The sequence below is a fragment of the Falco cherrug genome, chromosome 5, assembly GCF_023634085.1.
Source record: "Falco cherrug isolate bFalChe1 chromosome 5, bFalChe1.pri, whole genome shotgun sequence".
Classification (NCBI taxonomy): Eukaryota; Metazoa; Chordata; class Aves; order Falconiformes; family Falconidae; genus Falco; species Falco cherrug.
This window is the reverse complement of record NC_073701.1, coordinates 3,410,420-3,428,420: the sequence shown is the minus strand read 5'-3', so window position 1 is coordinate 3,428,420 and position 18,001 is coordinate 3,410,420. Positions and strand designations below refer to the sequence as shown.

The 18,001-nt window shown below is 46.0% G+C and overlaps 1 protein-coding gene across 2 annotated transcripts in view; it reads left to right on the top strand.

Annotated features, from left to right (window-relative positions):
• CFAP91 (cilia and flagella associated protein 91) overlaps window positions 1-14,159 on the top strand; it is a 32,168-nt gene extending 18,009 nt beyond the window's left edge. For both annotated transcript variants that reach the window (XM_055711966.1, XM_027816936.2), the window contains exons 12-18: window positions 2,201-2,272; window positions 3,854-4,000; window positions 7,053-7,274; window positions 8,568-8,716; window positions 9,935-10,026; window positions 13,326-13,645; window positions 13,727-14,159. In XM_055711966.1, the coding sequence (XP_055567941.1) occupies window positions 2,201-2,272; window positions 3,854-4,000; window positions 7,053-7,274; window positions 8,568-8,716; window positions 9,935-10,026; window positions 13,326-13,627 (984 nt within the window). In that variant the 3' untranslated portion in view covers window positions 13,628-13,645; window positions 13,727-14,159. The remainder of the gene's footprint in view (window positions 1-2,200; window positions 2,273-3,853; window positions 4,001-7,052; window positions 7,275-8,567; window positions 8,717-9,934; window positions 10,027-13,325; window positions 13,646-13,726) is intronic.
• Window positions 14,160-18,001: the final 3,842 nt, after the last annotated feature.

Below are 18,001 nucleotides of genomic sequence, written 5' to 3'. Positions count from 1 at the left end.
TTACACAGTCTATTTTAAGATGACTGAAACAAGAATATCTCCTTGGGAAGAGCTTTCCACAGCTTTACTAACTCCTAGGTATTAGATATTGTATTGCAGTGATAGATTTACACTATTTAGATTTGCCAGTTTAGCAGATTTTTAAGTACTTCCAGATAACATGAAAAGAAATCAGAAAGATTTATCCTCCAGTTGTAGTCATTCTTGAGCGTGTTTACAGATTATAGGGTTTTTTAAAGAGTTCCAATACAAGAGAATTCCACCTAAATGAATTCTGTCAACATTTGGTTTATTCTCAAGTATCTTTATGTGCGAATGCATGAAAGTGTGAATCTCCATCTGTAAAATCAGGCCACTTGAGCCACTGAAGAGCAGCCCTAGCACCCCCTGCCTTGCAGAATCCAGGTGAGGTTTCTCCTACCAGCTGGCTGTGAGGAGCACTGAAAGCAAGGTCCTTCTCTGTTGTTAATGCTTCTCCTCCTGCCATACACACACAAGTATCAACCAAATGCACCAGCCTCTTCCCACTGGAGCCGAGGATCTCGAAAGGGAAGTGTGCCAGAGTGACAGGCAGGTGACATGGATCACAGGGGATATAAAAGAAAGTGGAGAGAATGGAGGCACTGCTGCAGGCCTCCTCAACTCCTCTCCCCCCATCATTTCTTACACACTTACTAGCCACAACAAGCTCACAGAGTGCCTCTGAATTCCTTCACTGGTTCATCAAATTTGCCAGCCCCCTCGAGTTTTCAGCCTACTCCTAGATCCTTCTATACCCTTAATTCCTTTGTTTTTCCTGCAGGGCATGATCGGCTTTCTGTCTCCCCTCATTCTTTCCTGCTGTCCTGTAGCAGGCAGATGGAGAAGTTGATGATTACCCTTGCTAAGGCACCATTTGCAGCACTGAACAACAGAAGTACAGGAAAATGCATCTCTCAAAAATTTAAACCAAATTTTATTTTAAATCAAACCAAGCAGTCTGGCTTACCCGTCCGGTATATGTGCCATCTCCATTTCCAAAACTCTGTCCTGAAGGGCTTTCACCCTGTAGTCAGGTGATGTGGTACGGTTTAGCTTTCTAACTGGACTGGAAATTCATCCCTTCTTTCCAGAGAAAAAGAGCATACCAAATCATAAGTTAGTCCTTTGGCTAGTTCTGCTTTGATCCTCCTGGGTGGTGGTGTGGAAACGCAGGAATGCTTCATTTTGTGTTTGGAAAACTTAATCTTCAACACCTAAGAAAAAACAGATACTAAGATTCAAGCCCACACCGCTTCTCTCATCCCACACTCGTCCCTGTTTTTCCGGCACTTCTAAAATATCACATTTCAATGCAGACCTCATAGGCTTTTTATTAAAAAAAACTTCCTTGCAATTTTTAGATTGATCTTTCCCAGGCACCCAATGGACTTTCCTTCTGCTGTTGTCAACTTCAGACTAAAAGACCCCTCAGCAAGTGAAAAAATGCTGCCAGCTGTGCTTCCTCTATTTAAAATAAGGCTTCTTTTTTTTTTTTTATTTCCCCTCCTATGGTCATGTTCCCTTTCCCACTGCGCTCCATCATTCTTCCAGGTTGCCATCAGTCACAGAATACCAGGCCAGTAAAGTTCTCAAAGAGACAAATCACAATATAATGTAATTAATTTTACTTCCAAACTATACTTGCTGAGACTTAAATTTACTGAGTTACTCAGATAAAGGTCGCCACTGGAATAAATATCAAAAGAAAAATTGTATATGTTCCCTTTTAATTTAATCCCTTTGTTTATAGTTAATAGCTTTCTTGTACCTTCTTAGGTAACAATTCTATCCCCTTAGTGTCTTGACCTGTTAAATTAATGTAGCTGATGCTCATTTTGCAAACTCAGATTCAGTCAAGCTACAAATAGTACTTCTAATGCATACAGTAACTTTCTCCATCAGCATCTCCTTATCGTTAGGTACTCGTCTCTAAAGACCCTCTAAAATCTCAAATAGAATCTAATTATACAGTCTTTCTCCCCCATCTCTTGTAAAACATGGAAGTACGTAGTATTCTGACTCACTTTCCCTAGAAATTAGAAGAATGGTGTTCAGAAACAACTGAGAAATGCGTTGGATACGAGTTAGACTTTTGGGTAGTTAGATAGTTAAACTATAGAAATCTCAGTCTCCAAAGAAATAATTACTTATTGTGTGGATATTTGTTGTGTTTCGGCAGAAGGAAGAGGAAACAGAACTGGCAGTGATCTGTCTGCAGAAGTTTCTCCGAGGCAGAGCTATTCAGAACACGGTATTCTGTGTCTTCTTTTTTTATGTCTTTCTTCGGGATGATGGTGGGAACGATTGAAAGTGTGTTTGCAAGCTTTCTTCCACAGCGGTGATCAAGGGTAATGAGGTTTCTGCAGCATATCCTCCTGTATGTTATCTGGAGTCCTTCAAGGCTGAAGTCTTTGCTCTCCAGCCCAAATTTCTTACAGGAACTTCTAGGTTCCTATACGTCTATGAGTCTCTCCCTGTTCCTGCCATCCCCTACACTCAGTTATTTAATTAGATGCTTAATAGCAGAATTACTCAAATGGCAAATTCTAGGCTAGATCTGGACCAAGAGTACATTTTGTCTTGATTATGCCAAGATCCCAGGCACAAGAAACCTCCCACATCCCAGCAGGGCAGCTTGTATTTCATACCATCTTTCCAGTTTCCAGTGATGGTGAGCTGAACCTTAGATGAGGTTCGACTGAAGCATACCACCATGATTTCCAGCAAGTGCAGGACCTGTCATTCCGCTTTCAGTGGAACAGTAGTGGGTCTAGGTAAAAATTAATTGAGTAGCCATGCCTCATGGGCTTTATATTAAGCAAGTCTGTCACTTTTGATCAGAGCAGTCCAGAAGGTTTGTTTTCATGCCTGCTGAGAATATAATTGGTATTCTCTCTTACACTAATTATTTAATGTTTGCAAAGTGTTCCCGTGGGGGACTCTGACCTGAGCGTTAGCAAACACTGCAGTACCGTGGAAGTGGCTTGAGGTGGAATCTAGACTTCCCAAGTCTTCTCCTGTTCTGTGGTGATCTATGAGAAGGGTATTTGGTGCCATTGGAAGACTGTTGACTTTCAAATCATGAAATGTTCCATCATTTTAGGAATCTCCTTCCAGCCACTACTAGATCAGAAATATATGACTCAGCTGGAGAGTGACATGAGCAGGGTTGAGTGATCCTTTGTTTCTGTTGGAAGTCTTGTTGGAAGAGAGGGGGAATGAAAATAAGAGGGTGGCAGGGAAGGGCTGGGCCACGTAACCCCGTAACAGGGACAGCAGCAATTTCAACAACCTCTCTACCAATTTATTGCTTTGAGCTGTTGCTGGACTCCCTCAAAATGGACAGAGAACAACAGATGTTGAAGCAGGAGACTTTGAACTCTGGATTGAGGAAAATGGGCAATGCTTACTCTAGGAAGCTCTGCCATTGAGGCTGATATAACAGGATATCCAGAAGGCTGTTGCCCTTTTCACTTGAAGTTGGTGTTGCTGTTCCGTGTTCTGGTGGTTTGAGTTCTGGGTAAAGCCAAACAGAATAATAATAATAACAGAATAATAATTAAAAAATTATTAAAAAAATAAAGTAGCATGGGATCATCTATACTCCACAACAGAAGGTCTCAGCTCTCGTCTTGTATGCAGGAGGGTTTTAGACAAGCTTTACCTGACACCATAGCGTATGCCTAAATGCAGCCGCAAATTCATTACAGAGGACTAGGATTTGGAAACAGCTGACCTTGCACCTTGGAGAAGAAGGGTGTACTGTGCTGGCAAAAGATGTTGATCTATATTCTCCATTTAATAAGCTTGGTTGTTTAACTTGATTTTAAAGATGTTTGAAGGGAAGGAGAAGCGGCTGGAACTGATCCGAGAGCTGCGCACCACTCACGCACTCCAGGAGGATGGACAGCTGCTTTTGAAGGCAGAGGAGCAAATGACACGGGCTCTACAGCAGCAGCGTGACTTGCAAATGGACAAGGTTTGTCTGTGTAGGTGGGAAGGCTGGTTCACAACACTGTCCAGACTGGGAATTCTGTGCTTGCGGTACCACCAACACTCTCAAATTGAATTTCTTTATGTTTACTATTATCTACAGCACAGAGGGCACCTCAAGTAATAAAAATGCTTTCCTATTGCAGGGCAAGCATTGAATGCCTGAGGGGCTAAAATTGCTCTGTCACTGCTCTGGGGCCTCTGGGGAATCTCAGAAACAGACTGAGGCGCCCTGACCACAGCTGCTACCCAGGCTGCACTTGCTTTGTTTGCAGACAGAGTGCTTATTTATATTTACAGGGCTTTGAGCAAACTGCACTGTCACATGAACCTCAGTTTTACCACATTTCAATCCATTTGACTGACGCTGTGACCTGGCATCACAATAAATGGTTGTCACTCTCATCTGTCAGATGTTTTACTGAATGTATGTTACCACTGTTGTTTCCCTGTTCCTTTTCTAGCAGGGCACCCTCTCAGGCTCCTTCTCAGGCATAAAACACCACAAAAGAAGCCAAAGCAGACTTACTGGGCTCGAGACTGCTGTGACCTTATCAATGGTGTCACATTGTTATACTTGCCACTGTTATGGTGAGCAGAGAAATGTTGGGCTTTACCCTCTGCCAAGGATCTAGTGAGAGCTGGGCATGTGAATTCCCCTCCTATTTCTTTGCAGGGCCACAACCTTCCAGAGCAAAGTGAATTGAATGGCAGATGCTTTCCGAAATGGATCATAAAGAATTCTGCCCAGACTTCACTGCATCTCAGATACACAGTATCTCCCACAGTCCTGCAGATTTTCCTGCAGTTTTTACTACTCTCCTATTTTTTCAGTGACTAGCTGCGAGGCAATTCTGCAGGTTGCAGATTATGATAACAGCATCGGCTGGCCAGCTGGCCTGGTGGAGATGAAGCCAGACCACTGCTTCCTGCTGGGGGGGCAGCAACAAAATTTCCTCTCAGATCTCAGTAAAAATTGAACTGGGTGACTGTGTTTTACTGTTTATAATTTCCAGATGCTCCCTCATACACAGGCAGTCCAGGTATGGAATGCAGGAATATACAGAATTTTTCTACTGAGGGATTAAAAGAAAAATACAAGCATTAGGCATTAGGAACTTGAAATACTCTTTCCTTCTGGAAGCCGAGGTGAGAGTGAAGGAAGGATCAGTTCAGATACCATAACGACTTTCATAGAGAAGGAGAGAGAGCAAATGGTAAAGATGCTGGCTGACCTCTGATCTCAGGCTTTCCTTTTGGGAGAGCCACTATCCCCCTCTGCTGGTATCCACCTCCTCTGCTCTCATGTTTCTTTTTACTGTCTCTGAAGGCACACAGTCCAAGGCTCAGGTTTTCAAACACCTTGAACTTTAAAACTCTCTGGAATGCATGTGCAGGAGTTTTCTATGTGTGTGGCTATTTTACAAAGTCACCGATGGGTCACAGTTCTATAGGTTTTGGTGGTCACAGTTTTTTTGAGGTTTTTGACCTTTCCAGTATAAAAAGAGGCATTTTTCAAGAAATGCTTCCTGCAGAAAGAGGTCAGAAACTCCAGATAAAATGGTCAAAGCTGAGGGGTTGAAAACTTCCCACCTCATATATAACAGAAGTCTAAGACAAGAGTGTTCCTGGGTTGTTTTCCTCCACTTCACACCAGTTTTAGACACAGCACCTGGAGCAATAAAGAGGAAGCAGCACGTTAGTTCCATGTTATCCCTCCCTGTGGGGTGGTGCAGTTCCTGTATTTTGGCCCTCCGTCTCAAACACACATGGGCTAGACGCTGTCACTTCTACATGCGTGCAACACTGACAATCTCACTGTCTTTAAAACACTACAGCTGATCTATTACTACTTATCTGGGGTATTTCAGTTCCATTTTTAGTTTTATGTTCAGGTCTACTCTGTTATTGCCTGTTTATTCCAACAGAAACACAGCGTCCTAGCCAGTTCCTCCTGCCAAGGACTGCAGCTTCACAGTCCCTACTGGATATAATGAACTTACCATAGATCTTGTCCCTTTCCAAAATGCGATCGCACATACCCAACCCGTAAAACACGACGTGCTTGGAACAAGGAGTGAATGGCACAGTAACTCTGAACACCTGGGGTCCAGTCTCAGCTCTGTCACAGGCTTTCTGCTTATCCATTACCTGGAATTTTGAGTTCTTGTTTGCCCTTCTACAAACTCAATATAATTACCGTTGATTTTAATTTGTCAGCAGTTAGTAACTTGGACAGATTTAGGTAATATTGCAATGCCTAAAACTGTAGGGACTCATGGTTGTGGTATTATCTCAGCAAATTGAATCACTTTGGTTGCATTGTGAATGTCCAACCAAAGATGTACCGTTTCACTGAGGTGGCTTTAACTGTAATAAACATTTTGCATCCTTAGGAGAGAATAGAAATGTGGCTGTACTTGCAGTTTCAGTTTCCTAAATCTTTACTTACGCTTCCTGCTCATGGAGATCGAGGGTTTACTTTCCAAATGCTAGAAAGAAGCTTCCTTTGCAACTTTTGATCTTATTTTTCTGGTCTGGTCCAGCCAAGCTCAGCACAGAAGGACGGAGGGTATGCAGCTGAAGTCATTTCGTTGTCATTTTTATACCTCCCCGTTCTCGGTCTGGGCAGCAGAGTGTGCCCCATTAACAAGCAGCTGGCCTCAGCCACTGTTGTGGCTGTACTCACAAAAGCGGTTCCTAATACCTGGCGTACAGCGAGTGTAGTGCTTCATCTCCTCCCAGCCACCCAAGCACGGGGCTTCTTGTCCCAGTGTGACGGTATTGGGACCATTCCAGCCCTGGCTAGTTTTATCATCTTTTAGCCTCTTTATGCCATCAGAGCCTATATACAGGAACATTACATTATGCAGAATCCAGGCCCGCATATGTAAAACAAGAATGCAAAACTCCTAGGGTTATCCCATGGCTGGTCTGAGGGGATGCTGCAGAGCTGGTTCACATGCCTTTGGTAGTCCTGGGGCTTGGAGCAACATTCCCGCGGTTTGTAACGCAGTTCTTTGCATTTTTTTTTAAAGCTGTTATCAGTGGAAAAGCACTTGGCCAGGGAAGAAGGAAGGGTCCTGGCAAACATATTTGATTTCCTGTCCAAAGAGCTGGTGAGGCTGCAAGAAGAACGGAAGATTCATGCCTTTGTCATGCTGGCTGAGAGGCAGAGGCGGATGCGGGAAGCAGAGGAGAGCGGGCGTCGTCAGGTGGAAGAGAGGCGGCGGCGCGAAGAAGATGAGATTTTCAAACAGGCAAGAGAGGGAGACTGGGGGAACTGGGGGTGGTCTGTAGGAACTGCTTCCTAGTGGGAAGGTCCGGATGGAAGGGAGGTGCTTCAGCTCTGACTTTGGGGATGGCTAGTTTTAAAATCGAGGAGGAAGGCTTAGTGAAGAGAGGGTGATTCCCTCCTAAAAGAGTCATGCCTATTAAATTAAGGATGATCTGAATAGCCCTACAGACGGTCCTGCTGGGCATATCATGAATGGATGTAGGTTTCTAAATTTGCACAACAAAATTCTATGGAGAACAGATGTACCTAGATCATCTTTAGGAAGAATGTTTTGTCAGCATGTGGTCTGTCCTGTGGAACTATTAGGTGCTCTCCCAGGAAGGATGCTTTGAGCATCCTTTGAGCAAGGTTTTGGAAAGATTTTGCCCCCCAAAAGTGGACTGCAAATAACAAGAGGCACAAGAAATTATTTTCAAGTAGTGATACTGGGTAACATAACCTTGAAATCCAGAAACAAAAATCCTGAATTACCATATTCCATAACTATTCTATAGTCCTGTTCCTATTCCCTAGCTCCTGACTGCATGAAGCATATTTCTCCCAGTTGAAAGAAATGAGTGGGAGCCTAATTGACTAAACCAATAATTTTCAAACTTTGTGGGAGGAGGCTAATACCACGAGAGTCTGGCATCATGTTTATTTTTCTTTTTAGCTTATCTTCTTACCTCTTCTTATCTCCTCTGAGTGGGAAGCAAGGAGGGTCCAAGTGCCATAAGCTTTTGCCCCTCAGACTAGCAGAAGGAAAACATCCATTTCTCTAATCTTTGCTCTACAACCATCATATGGAAACCAGTAATTTTATCTTGGTTTTATTCATGTTACTTTGACTGGCTTGATGGGACCTTTTCCTTTAGGATTTGCTTGAATAAAAGCTGAATAATTTACTGAAGTCAATACTGATGATTATTGTTTGGCAGTTGTTGCTCAGGGGACAGTGAGAACTGAGGACACAACTGCTGTTGCACTCACAGAACTAAGCTGCAGCAGAACTGGATCTGCCACTAGGTTTTCCTTCCACCACTGGTTCTTTCCTGCACTTGTTTCTGTTCAATTAGCTCTCAGAAAGAGTTATTAGAAAATAAATTTTTACAAGTGATTCTTCCCAAAAAGCACCTCTGAAACCAAATCTTAGGCTAGCCTGCCTGAAATTAAGTCTGGTGAAAATCTGGTTTTCTTGGTTCTTTGGAAATCTGCTTCCACCACACTCCTGGCACAGCAATTGGCAGAGGAACAGTATCTTGGTGTTTTGTTCCAGGTGGTGAAAGTGCACCAGAGCACTATTGACTCCTACTTGGAAGACATTATCCTGAGTAGCTTGGAGAACGCGGCTGAAGAACAAGCCAGGGAAGAGATTCAGAGAATGGCTGTAGAAATCAATGACATTGCTTATGAAATGGAAAGTCGGTACGTTATTAAACGGCACATTTAGAGGCTGTTTACAGCAGTTTAGAACCTGCCTGACGTTCTACACCTGTGGTTAGATTACGTGTATAATCTAAGACTTGGGAAGAGCAGAACAATACTGTTCATGATCGCTTCATTAGTGTGACTGCTGTATGGGAACCACACTGTTACTACCTGGAACACACATATAAATCTATCTGAGCCTTATTTCTATACAGCATGTGCCAGATTCCCTTTGCAAATCACTTGTGGGATCTGTGAATCACCCTTTTTAGACCTCTCCATGCCAATGTGATGCTGTGACTGAGCTTTAAGTGAATCTGGGAACTGCCTAAAGCAATACCCATTCATACTGGTCTTTTCATTTATTTATACTGCTACAGAAAATCCGTTTGAAAGAGATGCTAAAAGATACAGCTATACAGCGGCCTTTCATTCTGGGGTGGCTGTTCTTTAAGAAACTGCCAATTTCCATGGGGGTCAGGCATATTGATGGCTGCCTGACAAGGCACTTTGAGTAGAGTAAGCTGTTGAGAACACCACAGTCTTGTGTTTGGCTGGGGCCTCAGCAGTGGATACTTTTTAGGACCTGCCAAACCTCCAGTTCAGTTTCTATGCTCTTTTTTTTTTTGGAATTGAGCCATAAAAATCCCAATGACACAGTGACTCTCCTATGGTACAGCAGCTGTGTATTTTGTAACTAGATGAATACAACCAGAATGTTGAAATCCTTGGGGAGAATGAAGCGTAGATAATGCATGCAGCCCCTGGGCCAATTGGGAACCCACCAAACACTGGCATGGAACAGAGCATGGGGACCAGCCAAATGCAGAGTCACAAAAGGGAAGAATTTAGCAAACTCAGCAATGGGCCGAAGACTAAGTTCACAAAGATGCAAATCCGCAGTGGTATCTGCGTGTCTAACTCAGTTTGTCATCAGTGAGAACTGGGCTCCTAAATACGTTTAAGGATAAGGAGTCTTCTCCCTGGAAATACTGCTTTCCAACGCGGTATTGAACACATTGGCAGGGCAGTGCAAAGAGGAATAGTCACACTGTCACCTGTTTGTAGGATAGAGAGAGACCCGGCTGACAGTTACTGCCAAGACAATACTCTCCCTGGAAAACGGCGAGAATATTTACAAGGGAGTCTTGTGTTTGCAGAGGTGATCTGGAAAGATGATTAAAATACTAATACCATTCTGCATCTGTCCTGTAGTCGAACTCACCTACAGTCAGAAGAGATTGTAGCAGAGCTGGTATATGATTTCCTGATTCCAGAAGCTGAGAAAATGTCTGTCAGAGAAAAAGGTAAGGAGTCCAGTAACTACTCTCTTCATGAACTTGTTCACCTTCCTTACTTTAGCTCACTGAAAGTAAAGATGCAAGGCCAAGAGTTGTCTCAGGTCTCCGAGATTCTTCTTTTGCACTCTGCAGGTAGATGGTTAAGCCCTTTGACCCTTTTCCACCAATTTCTCATGAGCTTTAGTCTTTTAAAATGGTGGCCTGAATTCAGAGCTGATGTAAGGTTTAGACTGTGCTTTTGCCAAGAAAGGTTGGACCAGGGGATCCTTGAGGTCCCTTCCAACCTGATATTTCTATGATTCCATGATAAATGTGGTGTATCTCCAACAATAAAACTACATGAAAAGAAGCAGCCCATTGCACCTTCAAAAACAAGCTGGAAAAAGTCTTTAAGCAGCATGGCTGTGAATTGTCTATTATATGGCAATTTCTAAAAACTGTTGAAGTCTTTAACGGGCAGATTACTTAAATATATGCCATAGGTGGAAGGAAGAGCATATACTTTTCCCCTTGCACCTCACACAATTGGTCAAGAGCTAGAAACAAATAAAAGGTTTTAGAATTGGCTGTAGTGGCATCATATTTTATGTAGATAATCTTGCAGTTGTAAAGGATGCTTCTGATCAGCCAAAATGGAATAGTATCTGTCAAAATACAGAGGGGAAGGCCCTGGAAATCTGTGTATTACACTAAGTGTCCTGAATATGGCAGTTCTTAACTGGAATCTTTCCACTGACCAGCATACTCAGAAGACTGTGACTAAACCAGTCACCCATAGAAAGTGGATACAGGGCACGAAACACGCTTGTATCACAGTGGAGTCTGAAGTGGTCCTTGCCGCAGTGTACTTCTCTGACTTGAGAGCAAAGGCACTTGCTTCATCGCCTTTTCTGCCGCTTTATGAATGAGAACACACACCCTGCAAACAGATTTTGTGGTCTCTGAATTGTGCAAATATTTTCTTCCTAGTCCATGTATTTGTCACAACAACAGTATCTATTCAGCAGTTGGTTAATTCTCCTGAAGCTTCTACCAGCTCCCTCCTTTAGCCCTGCTTCTGCAAGCCTCCCAAAGCAGGTGATGTAATTTTAGTCAATGAAGCCTGCAGCTCAGGCACTAACACACACGGGTTAGCCTGCCTGTGAAAGGAGAACAGAAAGAGAAGCCCTGGGGAGATGGCTTAGGATTCTGGACATACAGAGGTACCGTCAAGGAAGAAAATATATACTGGGCTTAAATGCAACAGCAGCCAATGAACAAAGAAGCACTCCCAAGCAACAGAGGAAAAAAAAAATCTTCAAAATCAGTGAGCTACAGTGGGTTTGCCTGGAAAGCAGAGCTAGACCCAGACAAAAATTGAAGTGGATGCTGGTGGAAGAGCTAAAACAAGACATGAGAAAGTACAAGAGCTTCTTCAAATGTGATCAGATGAGATTTGCCACAATAGTCTTGTGACAGGAGACATCAAATGTCAGGAAGAGACCTGGCTCATACTCTGTTCTGCTATTGCTCCATGGGTTGGAGGGGACTCCGTACACTTAGATAGCTGAATTCTACCAAACGTATGGCCTGATGAACACACCCTGCTGTAAAATACCTTCAGGGAACCAGAATCAGTAACTATTCCATGTAAATCCAAAGGAAATAGTGTCAAAGAATGGCATTAGAATTTATAAGCAGATCAATGTATTGTGTTTCTGTGGCAGCTTTTAAAGTTTTCCCTGTAGTGAGCCACATTATTCATTACAAAACTGTGTTTTAGCAACCTGGCACATGCCTGAGCATACATTCTCCTTGAAACTAGCAGGGACTGATCTGAGAGCATAGTTGTCTGGCCTGCCAGAGGAGCAAATCCATTTGTACAACAAGGTTTTGAGGGCCTGCAAGTTCAGTCTTTGCCTGCACTTTAGCTTTCCTTTAGATATCTCTACTTTGCCATTACCTAGTCTTTTCTTCTATTTTTTTTTTCTCCTCTTTTTGTCACATTCCTTTGCGTAAAAGCAGGGGTTATCCAGTACTGGCTTATCCTGAAACCCCTCTGCACCTCACTTCTGAGCCCTCCATCTTTGGAAGTAGAAGTCAATGTACTGATACAAAAAATCTTGCTTTTAAAAGGACAATCAATTTGAATCAGTTTTAAAAGGACTTACCAATCTGAGCCCACCTTCTTTCAGATGGAATTCACTGTGCATGAAGGAAGGGCAAGCAGCAATACCAGGGGAGTGTTCCCGGTATAGTTCATGTAGTTCATGCATTCGCGTCTGAAGCCAAAATGCCTTGGGTAGAGAAAGCTTTCCTGGGAACTGAGAGCTGGCTGGTGAAGGTCAGCTTTTCAAACGCAAGTGAGATGGGTGCAGTTGCATCCATTGTCGCCAAAATGGACCCCTGAGATGGATAAACATAAACAGGATGGGTTAGTAACGTTGAGTGACTGAGTCAGTGACAGCATGCAGAACTGTATGACAACACGCAAGACACCAGTGGTTCAGACTCGCGGTTAAGTACAGCTCAGCCTTACGACGTAAACAGACCAAACCAACAACAAAGTCTGGGACTTTTGCGGGGAAGTGACACGGTGAGAGCCACAGCTTGTTCCCGCAACGTTCCCCACAACCTGCTTACAAGCATGCAGTATTTCAGTCCCTGTGATTGATTACCAGCATCTGAAGTCTAGAGAGAGAAAGAGGGAACAAAGAATAGCGAAGAGCAATGAAGATAATTGCAGGGTGAGTGCTCTGGCTTGGGCAATTATTTCCCAAGAGGTAGGCTGCAAATATATACAAACGAGGTTGGATGAAAACTGTAAACCACAGTAACGCACGATCCTACAGTGGCAGAAGGGAGATGGTGAGGTAGGTGACCTAGTGTGCCTGTACTGTCTCCGCGTCTTGCTTTGAACTCGGGAAGGGTTTCTCAGTGCAGGCAAAACCGTAACGCAGGAGAGGGCAGTTTTCAGCTCCAGTCTTCCAGAGGCCTGCTGCAATTATCAGACACTGAAGAAGTTATTTTAAAGCCTGATAACATATCCTGGGCAGTTATGCCCTAATCTGGAAAGGAATACATTTTGGTTGTGCTTCCCTCTGTGGGGGCTAGTCTTCAAAGTGAAATGCAAAGTTGGTTGCTGCTATTAGGTGGCAGTAGAACGCTTTCAGCCCAAGTTAGAAGGGCGTGATTTTTTTTTTTTCCCAGAGATAGGCTTTTCCACCGCTGCAAGAAGGCTAAAAGCTGTCCCTCCCTTCTCCCCTACGGACAACACTTTGCTGTACATTTCCAAGTAAAAAAGCCTTACCTCTTTTTACGCACAGTGAGGCAGTCCCAAAGAAAGCACATCTGTGCTGCTCATCAGCTCATCCACAGAGGCACCGAGAGGGTAGTGGCTGATCTGGCACTACGCGGGGAGACATCTGCCAGCACGATAAAGGGAGATCCTCCTGCTGGGACAGCGAGCGCTGCTTTGAACGGGACAGCCGCTGGACCCAGCGCAGCTGACAGCACTGGCTCTGCCGCAGTTGCACCCGAACTGGCTGAACTTCGGTGTGAAGAAAGCCCAGGAGAGGCAGCAGTGAACCCTTGTGATGGATCAGACAAGGATCCCACAGCCTTCTAGGGACAGAAGATGAGCCAGGTGAGTTTCCCTGCCCCCCTGTGATTTCAGCCGGGAGCACGGTGAAAGAGAAGGAAACACATTATATTTACTTCTTTCCAGGGCCCCCAGAATGGAAAATCCTCTGTCTCCCTTGTGCTGTCCCTCCCACTGCCTGCCAGCAATGTTGTCCTGGAACCACTGTGGATACAATTCAGTGTGGCAGCCCCAGTCCCTTCACCCTTTCCCCAACTGGCTTTGGACCTCATTAGCTAATTCTCCTCTTCTAATTATAAAGAGAAGCTTGAATGAGAAAGCAGTGTTAGCATTCCTTGACTTTCTCCCTGGCGTGAACCAATAAAGATCTGCACCTGGGCGTTTGGTCTGTTTCCTTGGATGAGTAACATTAAATGGAAAAATATTCCAGTGAGCAATTTTGAGTTGAGACCATACACAATTTCTTTTCTCAAGTGTGTCCCACTGATTTCCTTAGTGGAGTAAAGCAGAGTGGCTCCCTGCATTAGCCCTGCTATTAATAAAGCATTGAAGCTGAATGAAAACAGTCAGATCTTGCATCATCTTTTCACATAATCAGTTCTTGCATAAAGAAAAGGTGCCCTTGACCTCAGCAGAGTGGTTCCTGCCAACCAGGCAGTGTGTGGCACTCCTAACTGAGGCGAGGTGATAGCAGAATGACATGGCAAGGGCTGATGTAGCTTGTGCAGAGAACCCATTAGCCAGTGCCTATGGCTTTTCCAGAAATGTTACTCTTTGGGCTGACCTCTTCTTGCTTTTTGTCATCCCAAAGGAGAACAATTCTGGAAATAATCTTATTTTTCTTAGAACAGTATTAGTCACTCTGGCTTTCCAGCTCCGGAGGGCTGTGCAGAAAGGATGCGGGCTTTGCCTTGGTTGCAGGCATGGGGGTGCTTCTGCTCAGGGTGTCAGAAATCAGCCGGCTGCAGACAGGCGCGGCGCATCTGATCAGGGAGCTGTCAGGGACTTGCTCAGCTCTCCAGCACTCACCTGTCAAAATCCCTGAGGTCTGCGCGATTAGCATCTGAGAGGTACATTCACACTGATACCAACATCAAACCTACCAGTTTTTGGAGGAGCAGGCAGAGCCACCCCACCCCACCCAAAGTGCTTACTCATTGATGGCTACAACTTGTGCTACAACTAGCAGTATTAGCTGTCAGTGCTAACGTGGTAATGGGCTGATCCCTGCGTACCTGCGTCATTCCTCTGTAAGTGACAGCCTGTTCTTTGTGCTGGGTCTGTAAAGCCTGAGGTGTGGGCCAGCTAACTAGTCCTGAACATAGCGCCGCTCCTTCAAAACACAAACCAGCAGCTGGTCAAAAATTCAGGTTCATTAGTGCATTCCTGGAAAAAAATTGCATCAGGTTTGTGTTTTGTGGATTGGGCTGGGGGGAGAAGGGTGGTGGCAGGGAGGAGAGCGAGAGGAGAGGGAAGAAGTCGGAATACCACCCTATCCCGCTGAGCTGTGGTAAGAACTGGAGAGAGGAAACTGGGAGCTGCACCGAGAAGCCACTGGTGATCTCCAGGTCACTGAATCAGGGGCACCAGGTGACTGGTGGGGTAGGCAGCCTCTGTAGGTACTGCAAAATCTGGCAGGGGTCAGAGACGGGTGATGAATTTTGGTTAGGACTCTGTGAGGATGATCCCGTCAGGGCTTGGGGATTTGGGAAAATTCTCGTAGCGTGCATAGCTAGTCAGCGAAAGGGAAGGTAGCAAATGCAAACATACAGAAAGGAACACTCCACAGTGTGGGAGGAAAAGCTGTGCAGGGATGGGCTCTTTTGCCTCAGGCCACCTTGGACAAATTTAGCCTGGTTGAAAGAGGGGGGATAACATGAATCACAAGATCCAATGTAATAAGAGCGACATGGAAGACTTGGTGCAGCAGAACAAGGAAGACCGATCTGTTGAGACATTTACTGTATTTCTGAGATGGCATGTCGAAATAAACATTCTCCGTGGGGCTTGTTGTACAATACGATGTGGGTTTTAAAAGATAAGTATTCAAACAGGTGTGAAATGGACGCAGGTCACAGTGCTCTGGTCTTCTGCAAGAATACCGCCCTCTGCATGACAAGGAGGGGGCAGGGGACTCCAGATGCTATGCACAGGCTGAGCTATAAATGTCTTGGCTTCTGTTATGATTTAAGGGACACTGTCAGGGTAAAGCCGTCTTCTCCACGTGACATTGCCTAGCATGTAAACTGAAGGCCATGGCAGGATTCCTGCAGGAAATTCTGCTCTAGGAACTGCCTTCAGTTGTCATGTGTGGGGTTTTTTTTTCAAGCTTTGCAGAATGTGCTTTGAGAAAACGAGCACAGCGAGAGGGAATTGGGATCATAAATCAACAGCACAAGAATGCATCATTCCCTCTCCTAGCAGGAGCCAGAACAACCCTGGGGAGGAGCCCGTACCCGAAACAAACACAGCAGATGCCTCCAGGGCTGCACCAATGCAGTGGAAACGCCGGTGAAATTCTGCTCACTCTGCTCGTCCTGCTTCTTTCACCAGCTGCCGGCTGGGAGGGAGCGTGGCTGTCCGCACTGCCGGCCTCTGCATCCTGACAGCTGGTGGAGACCGAAGTGACCGAGCCTCTGGGGTCACTGCGCTGCGAGGATGGAGAGGAATCGGGCTGAATGAAGGCAAATTGTCTCGGGTCTTCCCTGCTGGTACAGCCCCTGCGGTGTGGAAGGAGGAAGCCCTGCTGTGGTAACTACAGTTGAGACCAGCACAAAGGACTTTCGGTGGGACAACTGCAAGCCCGTGCACCTTTGTCCCTGGACACTTACTGTACCTACGTGGGTTTTGCCAGCGGAAAACCACCACAAACCCATGCTTTCCCATCTCTTCTGCCAAAGTTGCTGCTGCAGACCTGGCTGTGGTGCTGGTAAAAGAGTTCCTGCCACTTCTGAGCGCTGCTGTTTGCTCTGCTCCTGGTCCTGCAAGCGCACAGGACCCACCTGCTACTTTGGTGGGCTCCATTCTGCCCTCACACAGCTTTGGGGGGGGGATAACCCTACGAGTATGGTCCTGGCATGCCAAAAGCCTTTAACAAGTTCCAGCTGCACTGACACTAACCACCTCCTCCCAGTCCTGTCTCCCTGCTGCCACCAACACCCTGCTCGTGCCGCTTTTCCTCCATTTTTCTGTAGGTCAGTATATTCCCAGCACCCACCAGCCTCCCTCACCTCGGTGCCCTCCAGAGTCAGGCCCGGGCTCAGAAGAGGAGCCGTCGTTTCGCGTGCGTGCCCTCCACCCCACCAGAGGGGCAGGAAATGTTTTGAACATCTGCCAAAACTGCCAACTCCCCGAGACGCAACGTGTACACCCAGACTAGTAAATTCTATTTGCCTGGGACTGCTCTGGCCTGAGGCCCCCACCTCTCGCCACAGCCACAGCTGGGAGCAGAACTGGCAGGGAAAGCATCTCAACAGATACTGTTTGCACAAGAGAGAAAACCCCAGCCGGCGGACGGAAAGGGCGTACGCTGAAAACGGGGGAGGAGAGGCAGCTCTGGCTCTCTGCTCCGATCCTATCAGCCCTTTTGTTCTCCCTTTATTCCCACATGCTGCATCAACCCCACGCACCTCTTCCTCCGCCTCCCGTGGCTGCAGCCCAGGGTACTTCTCTTGGCCTGCTCCCGCGTGCCAAAGCCCAGTCCTTCAGGTAGCACTCGAGGTGTCCTGCTCCCGCTTCCCTCCTGGGCTGCTCACCTGTACCCAGAGCCCTCCCCGGGCAGCCTGGCTGTGGCCACCATCCCCACAGACCTGAGAGCTGTGCCTGCCCCTGCAAACACTCGCCCTTGTGGCTGGCCGCTAGCCTACGGCTGGTTGGACCTGTTGCCGTGCCCAGCCCTCCGGGGTTTACCACATCTAGTTCCGCCGGTGGGGAGCTGTCACAGGAGCCTGCATGCCTTGCCCATCGGGGAGCTCCCCGGTCAGTGCTGGGATGTTCATCCTCCTCCCTGGGGGTGCGATGCTACCTGCAGTGCACGTTGCGGTGAGCTAATTGCAGCTGTGCAGCAAGGACCTGGTGCCATTGCTCTTGGTGACATCAGCGCTGAGCGTGACCACCACCAGTGCTCTGAATACAGATGCAGCAAGAAGCCTGGAATATTTAACCAGTGCTCTTACGTAGCCCCTAAACCGAGAGCGCTAAACCTTCCCCTAAGTGCCCTTCTCGGCCAGCATCTTCTCACGCACCATTTTACATCGCTGCATTTGGAAAGCAGCCGCTCCCACCAGCGTTACGGAGGCTGAAAAGCTGCATTTGCTCCTCTCTCCTCATGTTGCTGCAGGATTGTTCCTAAGGATGAACGTCCCTTTTGTTTATTACTGAGCCAGCAACAGCCAGCCCTTC